We start from the raw sequence: 16,679 nt of genomic DNA, 5'->3' as shown, positions 1-16,679 counted from the left end.
GTGTCTCGCGGGTCTTTTAAGTGTCTTCCAAGAACTTCTGAGAAGATCACGTCTTGTCGCTCTGCTTCTCCTTACCAGGATTTTTTTTTATAACAGAGAGATATTATATAAAAACATCCTGCAACGAGACGAGACGAGACTTTTTTCAAGAGATTTTTTCAAGTCCTTTAAGATGAGACTTTGGCCATGAGATTTTTTTAAGTCACGCCCTCCTTTCAACCATATTTACCCATGCAAACGGTCCTCTCACCTCTCATTCGTGTGACTACTTCTGCTCTCTCAGCTGTTATAAATTATAACGTTTTCCTCACTTTAAGTTCACAATCAAATAATTAAAGAGGACGTATTATGTCCAAATCTTATTGAAGAATTTCATCACGAAGGGTTTTCAACAGAAAAAATTAGTACACGGGCAATCCTAGCACCGAGAAATGATGAAGTCAAATGAACTAATGGCAAAAATGTTGATTGGTTACAAGGCAGATTGGTTAAATGTGTATCAATAGACTATGCTGAAACAGTTGGTGGTGATCGTACGGAACATGAAAACATCAACTTACAATATCCCATAGAATATCTACAACCATTAACACCGTCCAGTCTTCCAACACACGAATTACTGCAGAAAGAAGGATGCATCCAAGAAAGGTAATGTAGTACATCTTTAGGGGATAACATTAGACAACAAAGGAGATCTTGATGTGCCATTCGTATTAAAATGTTAAGAGTTTCCCATTAGAATAGCTTTTGCAAAGACAATTAACAAATCTCAGAGCCAAACATTTGAAAAGGTCATTTCATTTAATAGAGAGAAAGAAACAAAATTCACTTACGGGAAGTTATACTTTGGATTGTCGCAATGAAAGTCCAAACACAAAATCAAAATTCAATGCGATATTGACAAAAATTTTATTCTAAAAAGTTTAAACTGTTTAAAAAGTATTTGCGTGTTAATTTCAAAGCCAAGCAGACCAAAATCATATTACGCAATGAATAATTCTAATGCAACATGAAACATAATTTACTTTCAAATGATTACGTTTTACTGTTTTTTACTACGGTTAATTACTTGCTGTAATGTAAAATAGTTCTATTATGCATATGCAACAATTCCCATGAAAATAAAAATCTGTTTAAATTGTACATCCGCATCCCCATACGTGAGCGGCAGAACCACAAAGAGGTTAGCGCGTACCACAGGCCCGAGGGTTGGTGAGCGAAGTGAGCAAGGGGGCAAAGCCCCCAATTATATATATATATATTTAACCAAACTTAGTTTTCTAATTTGTAAATTGTTCCCAAAACAGAGAATATGGAAAATAACAGTTTACTTCATTAGCCTAGGAGTCCAATAAAAAATAAAAGCTGCTTGGAACAAAAACCCTGCAGGCACAGGGGGTCCCAAGGAACGAGTTTGGGAATCCCTGGTCTATGGAATGGTGCGTGCGGGGCTGGGTATCTGGGGTGAGGCTGGAATCGCAGTCTCAGTCATCCTCACAGCACTCGCTACCTGTCATGTGTGTTACCTTCTTACATTATCTCAAGCAGCATGGCTTGGAAAAAGATAATGAAAAGAGTTTGATTATAAAATATGGAGTAATGACAAGGAGGTAAAGGAGCCTTATTAAAATGTACGTAATTAATCTGAGACAATGCCCTCCATCCATAATGTTGGGCACAAACTCACATTTTTCCTTGATTTCCTTCTCTGCTCCACAGTTTAACATTACAAATCAAACCATTAAGACAACATGATTGAAGTGCGCATTGCAGACTTTCATTTAAAGGGATTTGCAGACATTTTGGTCACACAACACTTTTTCTGCATGGTTCTACCCATTTTATGGCACCATAATGTTTGGACACAGCAATGGCAGGTTTATTAAAGCCATTGTCATATTTAGAACTTTGTCGCATATCTCTTACTTGCAATGATTGCTTGAAGTCTGAAATTCATAGACATCAGCAGGTGCTGAGGGTCTTGTCTCTGGCAATGATCTGCTAAGCCTCAACTGCAGCCATCTTTAGAGCCTGCCTTTTTGGCGTAATTTAGGTATGTGAAGTGTCGTTTTAGGCTATTTCAAATCTGCTGATCGTGAATATGATAATATTTCTGATGGCCAAACAGAAATTTGTGACACTTGCATGAAGTCCAGGTGATGGCAGCAGTCGTAAGCAAAGCCACCACAGAGAACAACTGCTGCCGGCCATCTCATGTAACCAAACGCTAAGAGTGGCTGTGAACTCAAATCACAACAGTGGGCTGCAAACCAAACTCCAAGGAGGTTTACCAGGTGGTAAAGTGTAGATAAATATATAATATGCAAACTAACAAAAATCTAATCGTTAATTGAATTAAAGTAATTGAAAGACATCCTTTATAGTAATATATTTTTTCCTTTCAATTACTTTAGTTCAATTAAAAATATGATTTTTGTAAATTTTTTTGCATTGAAGATCAAGAGGATAAATGTAAATCCATTTGATGCACAGCCCATTTTGTGATTATTTACCAATGGTACCAATATTGGTGAAGGGCACTGTAAATAATAAAGAGGCACTGCCTTGTAATTATTAGCACAACACCCAACATAAAAAAACTGTGCCGACATACTGTTTTCATAATGGCATCATGTTGTATCACATCAGGGTGGACACTTCTTTATAAAAGCCGTTTTGTTAAAAATCCAATGAACTCTGAAATGACAAATGATACCTTGGCAAGTCTTTGATAGTTTTCCCAAACTGAGGATCCAATGCCTCGTGATGGCTTCCATCCTTCATCTGATGAGCTTCTGACACTCTCATTGCAACATAACGCTGGGAGCCTGAATCAAACAAGCAAAAGAGAACGACGTCATTGATCAAAAATAAGATAGATAGATAGATAGATAGATAGATAGATAGATAGATAGATAGATAGATAGATAAGGTCTTTAAATAAGTAAATGCATGAATTGATAAATGAATATATTTACACACATATTATGGTCTGAGCACACACTAGAATGCCTAAAAATGAAGAAAAGAAAACTTCTGACTTGGCTGCCACAGACCCAGTGAGAATTATGCAGGCCTATTGCCATTTGGTATGAAGGAGCCCCCATTGCCAGAGGTTCAAGCAGGTGTCCTCAGATGTTTGTCTTGTAACCCCATGAGTAATAGGAGTAGGAGATTCAAGCAGGTGTCCTACTGATTTTATTTTGTAACATCCTGAGTGATAAGATAGATAGACAGACAGACAGACACAGATAGATAGATAGATAGATAGATAGATAGATAGATAGATAAAAGATAGATAGATAGATAGATAGATAGATAGATAGATAGATAGATAGATAGATAGATAGATAGATAGATAGATAGGACATTTTTGTCCCTGGGGGAAATTTGGCTTGTTACAGAAGCTGTTTAAATAAATAAATGCATTAATGGATACAGAGATAAAGAAATAGATACACGCAGACACTATGGTCTGGCCACACACTGGAATGACCCAGTCCCAGTGAGGACTCATGAAGGCGTATTGCTGTTGGTATGAAGGAGCCCCAGTTTTGCTGAGTAATTCGTCAGTTGAATGTACTTAGAGTTAGTGTGTCAGAGACCATACCATTGTCAAACTCCCATAATACAATTCAGGTTTGTGAGGAATGATACAGGGTCTCATTTTATCCTCATAACCAACTAATGTAATCTAGGACTGTGGGGTCCACAGCCTATCCCAGCAGCAAGAAACACCCCTGAAGAGGCGACCAGTCCAATGCCATTTAACCTAACCTGCAAATCTCTGTGGATGTGAAAGGAAAACTGGAGAACCCAGAGAAAAATCCACTCATATATGGGGAGAACAATGCAAACTCCATATAGACACCTTCTAAAGGCAGGAATCATATCCTTCATGCTGAATCTGTGAGGTGCCATTTCTACCTACTGTATTCTATCACCAGACTAGATACATTAAATAAAATCTTTCTAACATCTGAACACTACAGCAGCAAAGTCGGCCTGTCTTAAAGAAAATCAAGTTCACATACCTGGTAGCTGTCGAGGGTAACCAAGGATTGGGATGGAGACGAGCATAGAAGCTGCTGCACCACCCAGGAAGCCAATCCACCAGGCACCCACCCACAGAGGATCTTCTGGAGTCAGTTCTGTCCTGTTTGCAAGAAACAGCAAGAGTCGAGAATTGTTTTTACTGAGAGTGTGCATTAAGACAAATAAGAAGAGAGCAGCGTCCACTCTATCATGCACCGCTGGTCAGCTATATTGTCTCAATATCTCATCCAGATACTTTTTAAAAAGTTGTCAAAGTTTCTTTGTAGACCATACACAAAATTGCTAATATCCCTTGGAAAGATGAGTAAAAAGAGTTCTAAAAAAAAGTTACCTTTTGGTGAATTACTCAAACTCATACTGAAAAAAAGTGGTCTCCCCTAGACTTTCTCTTATACTCAGATATGGGGATGGATATTTATTATTATGTACATTAAAAAACCATCAACAACAAATCAAATCAAATTAATAATACACTGCACAATTATTATAAAAGTTGAATAAATCGGACTCTCCAGCTGCATGAATAAAAAAGTACCACTTCTGGTTAGCGGAAATAGCTGAAAAGTTGATAGAAATCTATGTTTTGTACCTAATACAAATGCAACATTTGGTTGACCTAAAGGAAAATATACTCAAGTTATCGTGTTCACACACACACACACACACACAGAGACAGACATAATTCCAAAAATGGTATTTTCAGACTCAGGGAGATCTAAAACATCGAGGTTAATTAAAATCTCGAAATCAAATTTTTGAACAATTATAATACCTTCCCTATACTTCATATACAAGAAAGTAAGAAATGAAAAAAATCCAACCTTTAAGATAACCTTTAAAAATAAAGTTCATCAAGAAATAGTTGTTTTTACTAAAACTGCATGTGTTGCGATTATTGGCACCCCTAGAAATTAATATAAAGAAACCATGACTGAAGTATTTTTTTTTTATCTATACAGGGGGTTCTCGGGTTACGACGTCTCCACATATGACGTTTCGAGTTTACAACACTCACCCCCATAAAAACGTAAAGAAATTGAGACGTGAGTGTTTCGACTTACGCCATTAGCATATTTACAGACTACTTGGGCGAAGAAGAAGCAGAAGAATACGCAGTAACGCATCGTATGAGTAAGGGAGTTGGCGAACTAGTTTGGTTGCGCGCGGAAGAAATGTTCCATTTGGGTTGCTTTGTTTGGCGACTTTTTGGCCCTAATCATGGCTCCTAAACGAAAGTCAGAGTTTTCAGATGGTAGTGCTTCGAAGCAGAGGAAAGCCATCATGATGGAAGTGAAAATTGTAAATTTTACAATTACATCTTTAATTTACAATTTAATTAAATCTTTACATTGTAAAGAGATCAGGAGGAATAAAGAAAGGAATTTTTTTACACTCATTTATTGTCATTTTTTCTGTTACTACAGTACAGTGTGCAGTACAATATATTTATGCCCTTTTCCTTTGGCTTAGTTTTGTTTGTATGTTCTAGATTTTGATTTTGCAAATGTGTTAGGATAGGTAAGTGACTTAGGCTAGGGTACGTTTCGACTTACACCAAAATTTGGGTTTCATCACTGTTGTAGGAACGGAACTATGTTGTAACCCGAGGACCTCCTGTATCTCACCCTTTTTTTCCCTACAGTAGGAAAAAGGTGGGTTGTCCTCTCCAAGTGGGAGGTCAGTTAGGGCTTGCAGTGGGGGAGTTTAAGTACCTTGGGGTCTTGTTCACGAGTTATGGGATGGCGAGATTGAGGGATGGATTGGGGTGGCAAGTGCAATTATGCAGTCACTAAACTGATCCATAGTGGTGAAGAAGGAGCTAAGCCAAAAGTCAAAGCTCTCTCTTTACCAGTCAATCTAAGTCCCTAATCCCACCTATGGTCATGAGCTTTGGGCAAATGACTGAAAGAACGAAATCACAGGTACAGGTGGCCAAAATGACCTTTCTCTGCAGGGTGGCTGGGCTCTCTCTTAGAGATACAGTGAGAAGCACAGACAACTGGGAAAGGCTCAGAGTACAGCAGCTGACCCTCCACAGCAAGAGGAGCCAACTGAGGTGGTTCAGGCGTCTTAAACAGACCCCTTCTTGTGGAGGTTTTAAGGACACAACCGGATGGGAGGAGACCCCAGGAAAGACCCAGGGCTTGCTGGGAGGATTACATCTCCCAGAATGCCTGGGAATGCCTTGGGATCCCAGAGTATGAGTTGACAGACATGTAGGCCTCAGACCTCGGATAAGCAGTGGAAAATGAATGAATGAAAAAATGAATGAGGGATGTTCAAAAAGTTTCCACCCTTTCTTAACTCTAGTAAGAATTTCAAAAACAAATGACATCACTTTTCTACATGGTCACCTTCTTTTGCAATGCAGTTCTCCCAGCGTCGTACTAACTTTTTAATACCATCAGCAAAAAGTGTTTTTGGGTGAGCACGTAGCCACTGATGCACTGCTGCTTTCACATCATCATCACATGAAAATCATCTTCCCTTTAAAGCTGGACCCCCAGAGTGCACTGCATCTGTCACACTAGCACAGCCATTTTTGGACATTTCAATCCACTCATAGATGACTCTACGAGAGAGAACTTTATCCCCTGACTGAGCACACAGGCGGAGATGAATTTGTGCTCCCAGCACACCTTCTGCCCACAAAAAGCAGAATGCCGTTCCCCTTTGGGTGCAATTTAAATGTTTCGCAGCCATTGTCACCACAGGGTGACACTCTTATAATAAACCGCAAGGGCAGCCGGCTTGCCAGACAGAACTAGTCACACGACATTCTCAGACATGACCAATTACTACTCCTCCTGTCTTCACCATTTTCAATGAAAATATAAAAGTGCGGAATCTTTTTGAACATCCCTTGTATCTTTCTTATTTAAGGTGATCAGAGTGTACAGGAAGTTTCAAACAGTAATTCATGACCTCCTGAGGCTCCGGGGTATAAACATGAAGTGGCACAGAGGCCAACTTCCCTTATTCATTCATCAACATGGGAAAGATAAGGCAACACACTATTCAAATGAGGTAAACATGTGTTGTGACATTCATAAGTCAGGGAGTGAGTATAAAACACTGCTACACGCCTGAAAACCTGAAAATGCCCTTATCTACAGTCAGGGTAATAATTAAAATGTTCAAACCAACTAGAACTGTTACCAGCTTCCCTGGAAGAGGACCCAAGTTAATTTGCCTCCACACACAGTTTGCATGAATGTAAGATATATTAAAAAAAATGTAGAAGGATCTTTGTTAGACAAATTTAAATAAATAGCATCTCAGAGTCTATCAGACACCACCTCCATGCCAAAAGATAATTTGGAAAGCCTGCCAGACCACAAACATCTCCGGCTGGTAGCTTACTACACGCTCCCGGAACTTTGACTGGAACTGTGTTCTATAGTCAGAGGAAATGAAAATGAGGCTTTTTGGCAACAAACACTCAAGGTGGGTTTGGCATAAAAAAGGACGGCTACACTGAAAAGAAGCAGATCCCAGTGTCAAGTATGCTGGACGTTCTGTGATGCTATGGGGCTGTTTTTTTCCTCTAAAAGCCCTGGAACCTTGTTAAGGGAACATGGAGTCATGGACAGCATGAAATACCTTGAGATTATAAAGTTAAATCTGGCCACTTCTGCCAAGGGTTGTCAATGGTTCATCCAGCAGGACAATGATCCAAAACATTTGGCCAAATCAACACATAAACGGGACACAAAATCAAGCATCAGCCATGGTGGCTACGTCAATCTCTGGACTTAAAGCCAACTGAAAACCTGTGGGGTGAGCTGAAAAGGAGAGAGCGCAAGAGAGGACCCTGAATGATCTGGAGAGACTCTGTAAAGAGCAATGATCACAGGTTCCCTGCTCCATATTCTCCAACCTTATAAGATTGTTAAATGGTGCGACTCAATCCACCTACAACTGAACGCCAGTAAAACCAAGGAGCTGGTGGTGGATTTTAGGAGGCCCAGGCCAGTCATGGACCCCGTGATCATCAGAGGTGACTGTGCAGAGGGTACAGACCTATAAATATCTGGGAATGCAGCTGGATGATAAATTGGACTGGACTGCCAATACTGATGCTCTGTGCAAGAGAGGAAAGAGCCGACTATACTTCCTTAGAAGGCTGGCGTCCTTCAACACCTGCAATAAGATGCTGCAGATGTTCTATCAGACAGTTGTGGCGAGCGCCCTCTTCTACGCAGTGGTGTGCTGGGGAGGCAGCATAAAGAAGAAGGACGCCTCACGCCTGGACAAACTGGTGAGGAAGGCAGGCTCTATTGTAGGCACAGAGCTGGACATTTTGACATCCGTGGCAGGCGCAGGCTGAGCAGGCTCCTGTCAATCATGGAGAATCCACTGCATCCACTGAACAGGATCATCTCCAGACAGAGGAGCAGCTTCAGCAACAGACTGCTGTCACCGTCCTGCTCCACTGACAGACTGAGGAGACCCCACACTATGCTACTCTTCAATTCCACCCTGGGGGGTAAACGTTAACATTATACAATGATATTGTCTGTTGTACCTGCATTTTTTAACTTGCACTGCATTTTTATCACTATTTAATTAATACTGTTTTTATCAGTATGCTGCTGGAGCTGTGAATTTCTCCTTGGGTATTAATAAAGTATCTATCTATCTAAGTTATAGGAAAAGACTTAGTGCTGTTTTATTGGGAAAGGGAGATTGTACAAAGTATTAAATGTAGGGAGTGCCGATAATTATAGCATGTCTGGTTGTGTTCAAAATAATTATGAAATTTATTTTAGTGAAAGGTTGTATTTCCCTCATTTTTTCAGAGTGAGATTTAGATAATTCATCAAAGGCAATTTTTTAATCCCTTTTACTCATCTATCCCATGGGTTCAAAAATTGCGGAGGGGACTGCAACTTGTTCCAGAGTCTGCAAACTCTTTGTGCTACCTGGCGTCAGTTTGAGATGCACCTCCCCTTAATTTCCACTGTTGTCTTCAGGTACGACATTTATTTAAATGAAAGATCCGTTGCTCCGTCAACATAATCAATTCATTTGTTGGTACTGTACAGATCTTTGAACTGGAGTTTACTCTTGCTTTTTAAGATGAATACGCCTTACCAGTTAAAAATGTTTAAACAAGACTGCTTGGCTACATTCACACTGCAGGAAAAAGTGACTTTGTTCCAATTTTTGGCACAAACCTGATGTTTTTGTTTCTGACTTCACAAATTAATTTTACAAGGGATCCAAATCTGATATGGCTGCATACAGACATCTATCCTGAATGTGCACCGCATACACAAAGTTAATAAAAACAAATTCATTCAACAGATATAACATAAAAGACCTCCACAAATACCAACAGAATGCTGGCTGTTGGATCAATCAATCAATCAATCAACATTTATTTATATAGCACATATTCATACAAAAAATGTAGCTCAAAGTGCTTTACAAAATAAATAGAAAAATAGAAGACACAATAAAAATAAACATAAGTCAACATTAATTAACATAGAATAAGAGTAAGGTCCGATGGCCAGGGTGGACAGAAAAACAAAAAACTCCAGACGGCTAGGGGTTCCAGACCAAGAGACCGCCCAGTCCCTCTGGGCATTCTACCTAACATAAATCATCATATTTTCATGGAAGGACCTGATGATGATGGTCACGTAGACTTCTGGCTTTCAGTCCATCATTGTTGGAGCATCATGATTATTTAATATTGTATTCAGTGCATGGCGTCTTTAAATTAAGAAATTGAAAACAAAAAAAATCAAAGCTTGGAGTGCATTATCACCTCTATACCTGAACATAGAAGACTGCGCACACAAGAGAGCAGTGGTGTTGGATGAGTAGAGGTTTGATACAAAACAGTGGTTTGGCAATATCAGGATGTCAAAGGGGATATTCGATTACTCATGGATGTGTCTGTGTACAGGACTCTCAAAATACTGGGGCATTTCCATCAGAAAAAGTAAAGCAACTAGGCTACTGGTTGGTAGCAGTATCCTCACGTTCTTATTACCGTATATACTCGCGGATAAGTTCTCCTGCATTTAAGTCGGGACTTGATTTTACTGTCATTTCTGGTATTTTATAATGTCGGTCGTATAAGTCGAATGCGGAAAACTCACGCTATGATTGATCCAAGAGATTACGATATGCTAACGCTCACCTGAGAGAGTAACCACGGAGCACAATCCCTTTTGTTTCTATGTATTGTGCCTAGGTGACCACACGGTAATATCTATTCCGAAGCGAACTACTCCGAAGCAACGTTTGCACTGATTTGTGTTTTTTGCATCTCACACCCTCATGCACCTTTATCGTAAGAGCATCCTTTATCTACGATGGAGTGTTCAATCAGAAGAAAATATGAAGCTGGTTTTAAATTGAACATCTCTGAAGTAGTGAAAGAAATTGGTAACTGCGCTCCTGCAACGAAATTCGATGTGTCTGAGAAACTGGTGCGAGATTAGAGGAGGTAAGAAGATGTAAAAAAAAAAAAATTAAGTGTTGCATTTTTGAACGGGTGAATAAGTCGGGGTCTGATTTTATGGTCGGTTTTGCGGGTTTCAAGACCCGACTTATATGTGAGTATATATACGGTAAGTCTGCCCCCTCACTTTCTTTTAAAATAGTAGGCTGACTTGAAATTGTCAACCATTCTGATTTTCAATGCAGATATATGAAGACAGTTGCATAAAGAGTGGAGCTGAGGTTTATAAATTTCCAGACAACTCCAACTCAAGTGCAACTATGTGTCACATAACTCTATATCTATACCACATACGAATGAAACATAAGGGTAATGATTCCATTATTTCTTTGCTGTTCCAATGCATCTATAAAGGGGTCAGATCTGTGCCACACATGAGTGAAAAAAATCAGAATGGAGTTGCAGTGTGAACGTAACCTTTGTGATAGCGAGTAGGGTCTGAGTTAACCTATCCCAACTTATCCTACTAAAGTGCCTCGTCAAGATCTTCCACCTCCTCTTTCATTGTGAAATAGCCCAAAAAGTTGTTCCTAGTTTCTTCATCAGCCACAAAAATCTCATCTTGTGTTGTCATATAAAATATAAAAGATATAATAAACAACATTCAGAACATTCAAAAAACTGTGCGTGAGTTGATAACCAAAATACATCATATAGCAGAAATCATTTAAATAGAGGACCAGAAGCACAAATCAGGAAATTGATAAAGTTTTTAACCCAGGAAATCAAGTTGGTGTTTCATCAAACCAAAACAGAACAAAACTCTAAATCACAGTCAAAATAACGTTGGCCAAAGGTTTCAATACCACGAAAATTAATTGGAAAAACAGAAAGCAAGTGTTGCAGGGGATTATCCATCAAAATCAAATAAAACATGGCTTCTTGAACCAACCTCTAAACTTTTGACCTAATGAAGACAGGGTCACGACCTCAGTGAACACATATCCAGCAAACGGAGCACACATCACAGCAACAGAATCCACAAAATGGCGGTGCCCAGGAGAAAAGACAAAATTGAGTCAGAAAAAGATGTACTTTAACACTAGAATCCCTGAAGCCTATGAAAAAAGTCGTAATTCTGGGCCACCTTAAATTCCCTCGCACCTCTTCATCAGCATCTTTGTTTTGCAAATGTGTCAATCAGCAGAAGCAGCCTGCTATCCTGTCCTCCAACAACTCAAAATTCTCCCAGCTCAAGTGTATTTATTTGGGTGTGAGGTGCCTGGAGTTGTACAGGGTAAATAATATATCGTTATTTGGAATACATACATTTCATTTGTGTTCTTTGTCTACCACGATCTGGGTAAATGTAGGATGACAGGAAATGCAAGGCAAGAAATGTTGAACACATAACTAAAACAAAAACTTTTTTCATGTTATAGTAATAATTGAAAAAATACTGACGTGAAGTGTATAACGTGTGAAGCCTGAGGTCCAAATATCAAATAAACACTTTCAGAAAAGGTACAAGTATAATAAAACAAGTGCGCTTTTATTCAGGAATATAACCAAAGATAAAGAAATCATTCAATTTTCATGTTAATTCTAACATCAAAATGAAAGTAAAACAAAAAAACTAATATCAGAATTGGTTTAGTATCCCAAAAAATTACATAAAAATCTCTCAAAAATATGCCTCCAAAAAATGATAAAAACATAATCACAACACATATAATCAGAATCAAACTGAAGGATGCAAATCATAATCAAAGAACAGAAACAAAGTCAAAGCCAGAGTAATGATTACACTCACAAATAATACTAGGTTTCATGGTCTGTCACACACATGCGCTTGATTTATGGGATCAAAAACCTGCATGTTCCCGACCAGACCAGGGATGGCGCTGCCCTCAAACCATTTCACCTCTTCCCCTGCAGACCAGCCGACGAACCTTCAGCCTAAAGACACTTCTGGTCCTCAGAAGACAGCCAACGTAGCTTCCTCTTTCGGGCCTCAAGATTCCACCGCCATCTGATGTCATTTCCGGTCCCAGAACTCCACCAACTTATTACATCATTTCTTGTTTACTAGTTATATATGCCACCCACTTCTGCTTTGAGCTCAGGTCTGCAATGACATACTACAAACAGCCTTTTTTTCCTTTTATACAGGGTGGATCCCCAAACCTTTCACTTTGTTATTGCGTCTACTTTTACAGGCCATATCCATAAACGCGGACAACCAAAAAGTGCAAGATGTTGACCATTATATTTTCAATGTCATGATGTCACGTATGGCACACCTCTGGTTGATCTTGCCTTGCAACAGCATAGCAATCATTAACTGTTTTAAAATGGTGGTGCCCACATAAGACACATAAAAGACAAAATGCAGATCATGTTTAATGTAATTACAAAAATTAACCACTGGATTTCTTGGCATCAGATATTTAAAACACTTTTAAGTGACCAAGGAATAGCTGCAAACAAATTAAAAGCAAAAGCTAGATCACGGCATGGAGGAACTATTTACAGAATACAGTAAGGCAGTAGTACTTACACTTCATTGATTTCAGAGTATATATTGAGGAAAACTCCACCCAAGAGGTAGCCAGCAGCTGGCCCAACAATAGCTGCTGCATAGAAAATACCTGTGGAAAGAAACAGAAGCCATAAGTCACCTCATCATTTAAGTATACAGTATATCGATCTATCCAGCCTACTATACTAAAATTAGTATCTCTCTCTCTCTCTCTCTCTCTCTCTCTCTCTGTCTATCTGTCTATCCTGCCTTCTTTTTCTTCTGGCTGCTCCTGTTAGGGGTCACCACAGCGGATCATCTTCTTCCATATCTTTCTCTCCTCTGCATCTTGTTCTGTTACACCCACCACCTGCATGTCCTTTCTCACCACATTCATAAACCTTCCCTTAGGTCAGGGGTCCTCAATCACGGTCCTGGAGAGCTGCAGTGGCTGCAGGTTTTTGCTCCAACCCAGTTGCTTAATAAAAAGCACTTATTGCTAAAGTAACACTTCTGCTTCACTTTAGTGATTTTGAGCCCTTATTGCTTAATTTTGTCTTAAACAGCTATTTTAATTGCTCCTTATGATCAATAACATGACAAGAGAGAGCAGCATTTCTCCATTTAGCTTCTTTACATTTACACCTGTGTGTATTTATCTGCACTATTGGGTTTAATTAAATACTTGAAAGAAAATTGAAGAGAAAAAAGTGAAGGACTGAGAATTACTCGTCCATTTTAGCCTTCAAATCATTTGCATGATAGAAAGGGAAAGAAAATCTAGGATATGAGAATGAGCTGACATAGCAGAGTTAATTTAATTTCATAGCTTGTTAGTGCTTTATTGGCAAGAATGGCTTTCTAATTAAGCAACCAGGTCAGAACAAAAACCTGCAGCCACTGCGGCCCTCCAGGACTGGGATTGAGGACCCCTGCCATAGGCCTTCCTCTTCTATCCTGCCTACTATACTAAATTTAATATCTATCTATCTATCTATCTATCTATCTATCTATCTGTCTGTCTATCTATCCATCTATCTTTTTGCTCGGAAATCTATCTATCTGTTTGTCTATCTATCCATCTATCTCTGTTATATAGTGCCTTTTATTATCTATCTATCTATCTATCTATCTATCTATAGTGCATTTCATATCTATCTATCTATCTATCTATCTATCTATCTATCTATCTATCTATTTGCTCGGAAATGACTGTCTTGCCAGCTATACTAAAATCAATCTCTCTCTGTCTGTCTGCCTATCTATTTATCTATGTACTCATTGTATCTATTTTTATATTTCAATATTAAACTGCTCTACTCCACAAATAATTTGGTTAATAGTAAAAAAAACAAATCTGTTATATAACAAAGACCCAAGGTGGCGGAATGAAAGACATACAATGTAATCAGTTGTATTATCAGCAAGGACTCACTTTTGGGTGAAAAATGGAATTGGAACCCAAACCTGTAGCCACTGCAGCTCTCAAGGATGGAACATGAGGACCTCTGTCTTAGTATATATGAAGTATTACACTCAGGTATCAACTTCAGTACAGATTAAAATCAAGAAACAATCAAAAAGCACACAGTTTTGCTCATCCAGAACCAATTTAATAAGTGGAGAATACTGAAGAGACAGAATGAGATTGTACAAATCACAAAAAAAACTGCACATTTCCAACAGAAGTAAAAAAAGAAACAGATTGGTCTGCCTCTCACATGCTGACATAAGAAAATGTGCCAGTCTTTTAATGCTGTGAGGTTGAGGGCAATAAATTCTGCATGCTGCAGATGACATAAAAACACATTTGAGGAGCAGTTAAAAAGGCACACGTGCAGACTGTCCAGCAACTGCTTCAGTATGAAAGAAAAGCTGCTCACCTTGCGTGAACATGTAGGATTATTTACTTTCTGTTTGGTAAAGCAAGGTTATGGGGGAATCCCTAAACCTAATCCTATATAATATTTCTGTTGTGCCTCCAGGAAATGAAAGGACTGGGAGATGAATAGGAGTCAGAATAACAAAGCAGACGTCAAAATAGGGAAAACAAGTACTGAATGTCAAAGCCTAAATGTAAACCAAACTTAAAGGTGAAGGAAGAACTAAAGGGAGTTGAAGAACCAAAAGCTTGAACAAGAACATGAACAGATTTTATTTTATTCTTATAGCAATCCACAAAACTTGGATGTATCCCCTGAATGACCCCTGATGTCACTTTGTTTGTGACCCCAAATGTTGCCACTAGCAACTGTACAGCATCTGCCAAACAAAACAACTCCAAACAGCATTGACCAATGGAAAGAAGATACAGTCATGGGAGAATGCAAAATAAATAATAAACACCGGCTTGTGGGTTAGTGGCTGGATTGGCACCCCAGCCACAGTTAAAAAATGTTACACTGTTCTGGTGTGGTGCTGAGGTGTCACCCGCTGCACTCGGGTGGTTCTTCGGGTGGTGGGTGCGGCAACGTGCTATCAGCACATTCCCCCAACTTCTCCCTCTAACTAAACACTTAATAAAACACAACAATCAGAAACATCAAACATCCTTCAAAATGGATCAAATATCCCCCAGAATGCATAAGAATAGAAAATGATGGCTAAAATCACTAAGAATAATGACAATACCTCAATCATGAAGAAATTAACTGATTCTAATTTCAAAGAAATCAGAAATTCAGCTATTTGTTCTGTTCGAGTGAAGAGAATGAATGCCATACAAGATTCTCCTTAAAAAAAGGATCCTAGAAATGATGATATTTTTTAAACAATATTATCTGTTGTCACCCACGTGCGAATGGGAAGCAGCTACAGGGCTTAAATAATAGTAATACCACACCAAACCAGGGCATGGCGAGCTGCAGTAACTGTCTCTCTCTCCGTCCTCTGCAGACTATCCTCAGGAAATCCCACTAGGTGCCGGTTCTTTTGATGACGTCACTTCCGGTATCAGAGCCATTGATGACGTAATTTCCGGTCTAAGGACGTCACTTTGTGTTCTGACCTCAATGACATCACTTCCTGCCATGGCCTTTAAATCCGCCATCCTGTCAAACAAAAATCAGTTCTGTTTTGGACTTCAACCTGAACACGACTAAACTAAAAATCAACCTTTTGCAGCCAGGGCACAATATATGGGTGGCTGTCCCAAACCTTTTTGATGTATCCGTGTCGTTCTTATCACACTGTCTATTAACAATTCAAAGCAGGAAGGCAAAGCAGGCTCAATCAATCAATCAGTTCATTAATTCTGGGAAATTCTGAAGCATATTCTCATTGACTAATGATCCCTCAGCAACTAATTTTTCAACAATACTTTATGTCACCTGCAGAAATTATGGACCAGTTAACACACGTGAAAATTTATGTAAACGTTTTTACTTTTTCACATGAGTGCTGAAACTGGAAAATGTAACCTTCATTTCAGCCTTCATGTTTTGTAAGTGTCCACTTCTTGCATCTATGGGTCCAGCTATTTTGTGGATTGCGAGGAGTGTGTGACGCATAGAGTCACACACTGGAGTCACACGATGTGACGCATGGAGTCACACGGGTAACGTTAACGTGACTGCATGAAGTTCAACGTCCTGCATTATTGGGTTATATGAAGTTTGTGGACAGGAACTATTAACTCTGCTATGTGAGACTCTTGGTTACGATTTTGATAAAGATTTTTGA

At 39.1% G+C, this 16,679-nt stretch overlaps 1 protein-coding gene across 8 annotated transcripts in view; it reads right to left on the bottom strand.

The window, feature by feature from the left end:
• slco4a1 (solute carrier organic anion transporter family, member 4A1) overlaps positions 1–16,679 on the bottom strand; it is a 210,557-nt gene that overhangs the window by 33,252 nt on the left and 160,626 nt on the right. For all 8 annotated transcript variants that reach the window (XR_005635447.1, XM_039767844.1, XM_039767847.1 and 5 more), the window contains 3 exons: positions 13,038–13,128; positions 4,035–4,156; positions 2,717–2,828 (listed from right to left, as the gene is read on the bottom strand). Coding sequence is in view for 7 of the 8 variants with exons in the window: in XM_039767844.1 (XP_039623778.1) it covers positions 2,717–2,828; positions 4,035–4,156; positions 13,038–13,128 (325 nt within the window). In the remaining variant the exon portion in view is untranslated. The remainder of the gene's footprint in view (positions 1–2,716; positions 2,829–4,034; positions 4,157–13,037; positions 13,129–16,679) is intronic.

This window comes from Polypterus senegalus, chromosome 10 (assembly GCF_016835505.1).
Source record: "Polypterus senegalus isolate Bchr_013 chromosome 10, ASM1683550v1, whole genome shotgun sequence".
Taxonomy (NCBI): domain Eukaryota; kingdom Metazoa; phylum Chordata; class Cladistia; order Polypteriformes; family Polypteridae; genus Polypterus; species Polypterus senegalus.
The sequence above is the reverse complement of the archived record's forward strand: the minus strand, read 5'-3'. Positions and strand labels throughout refer to the sequence as shown.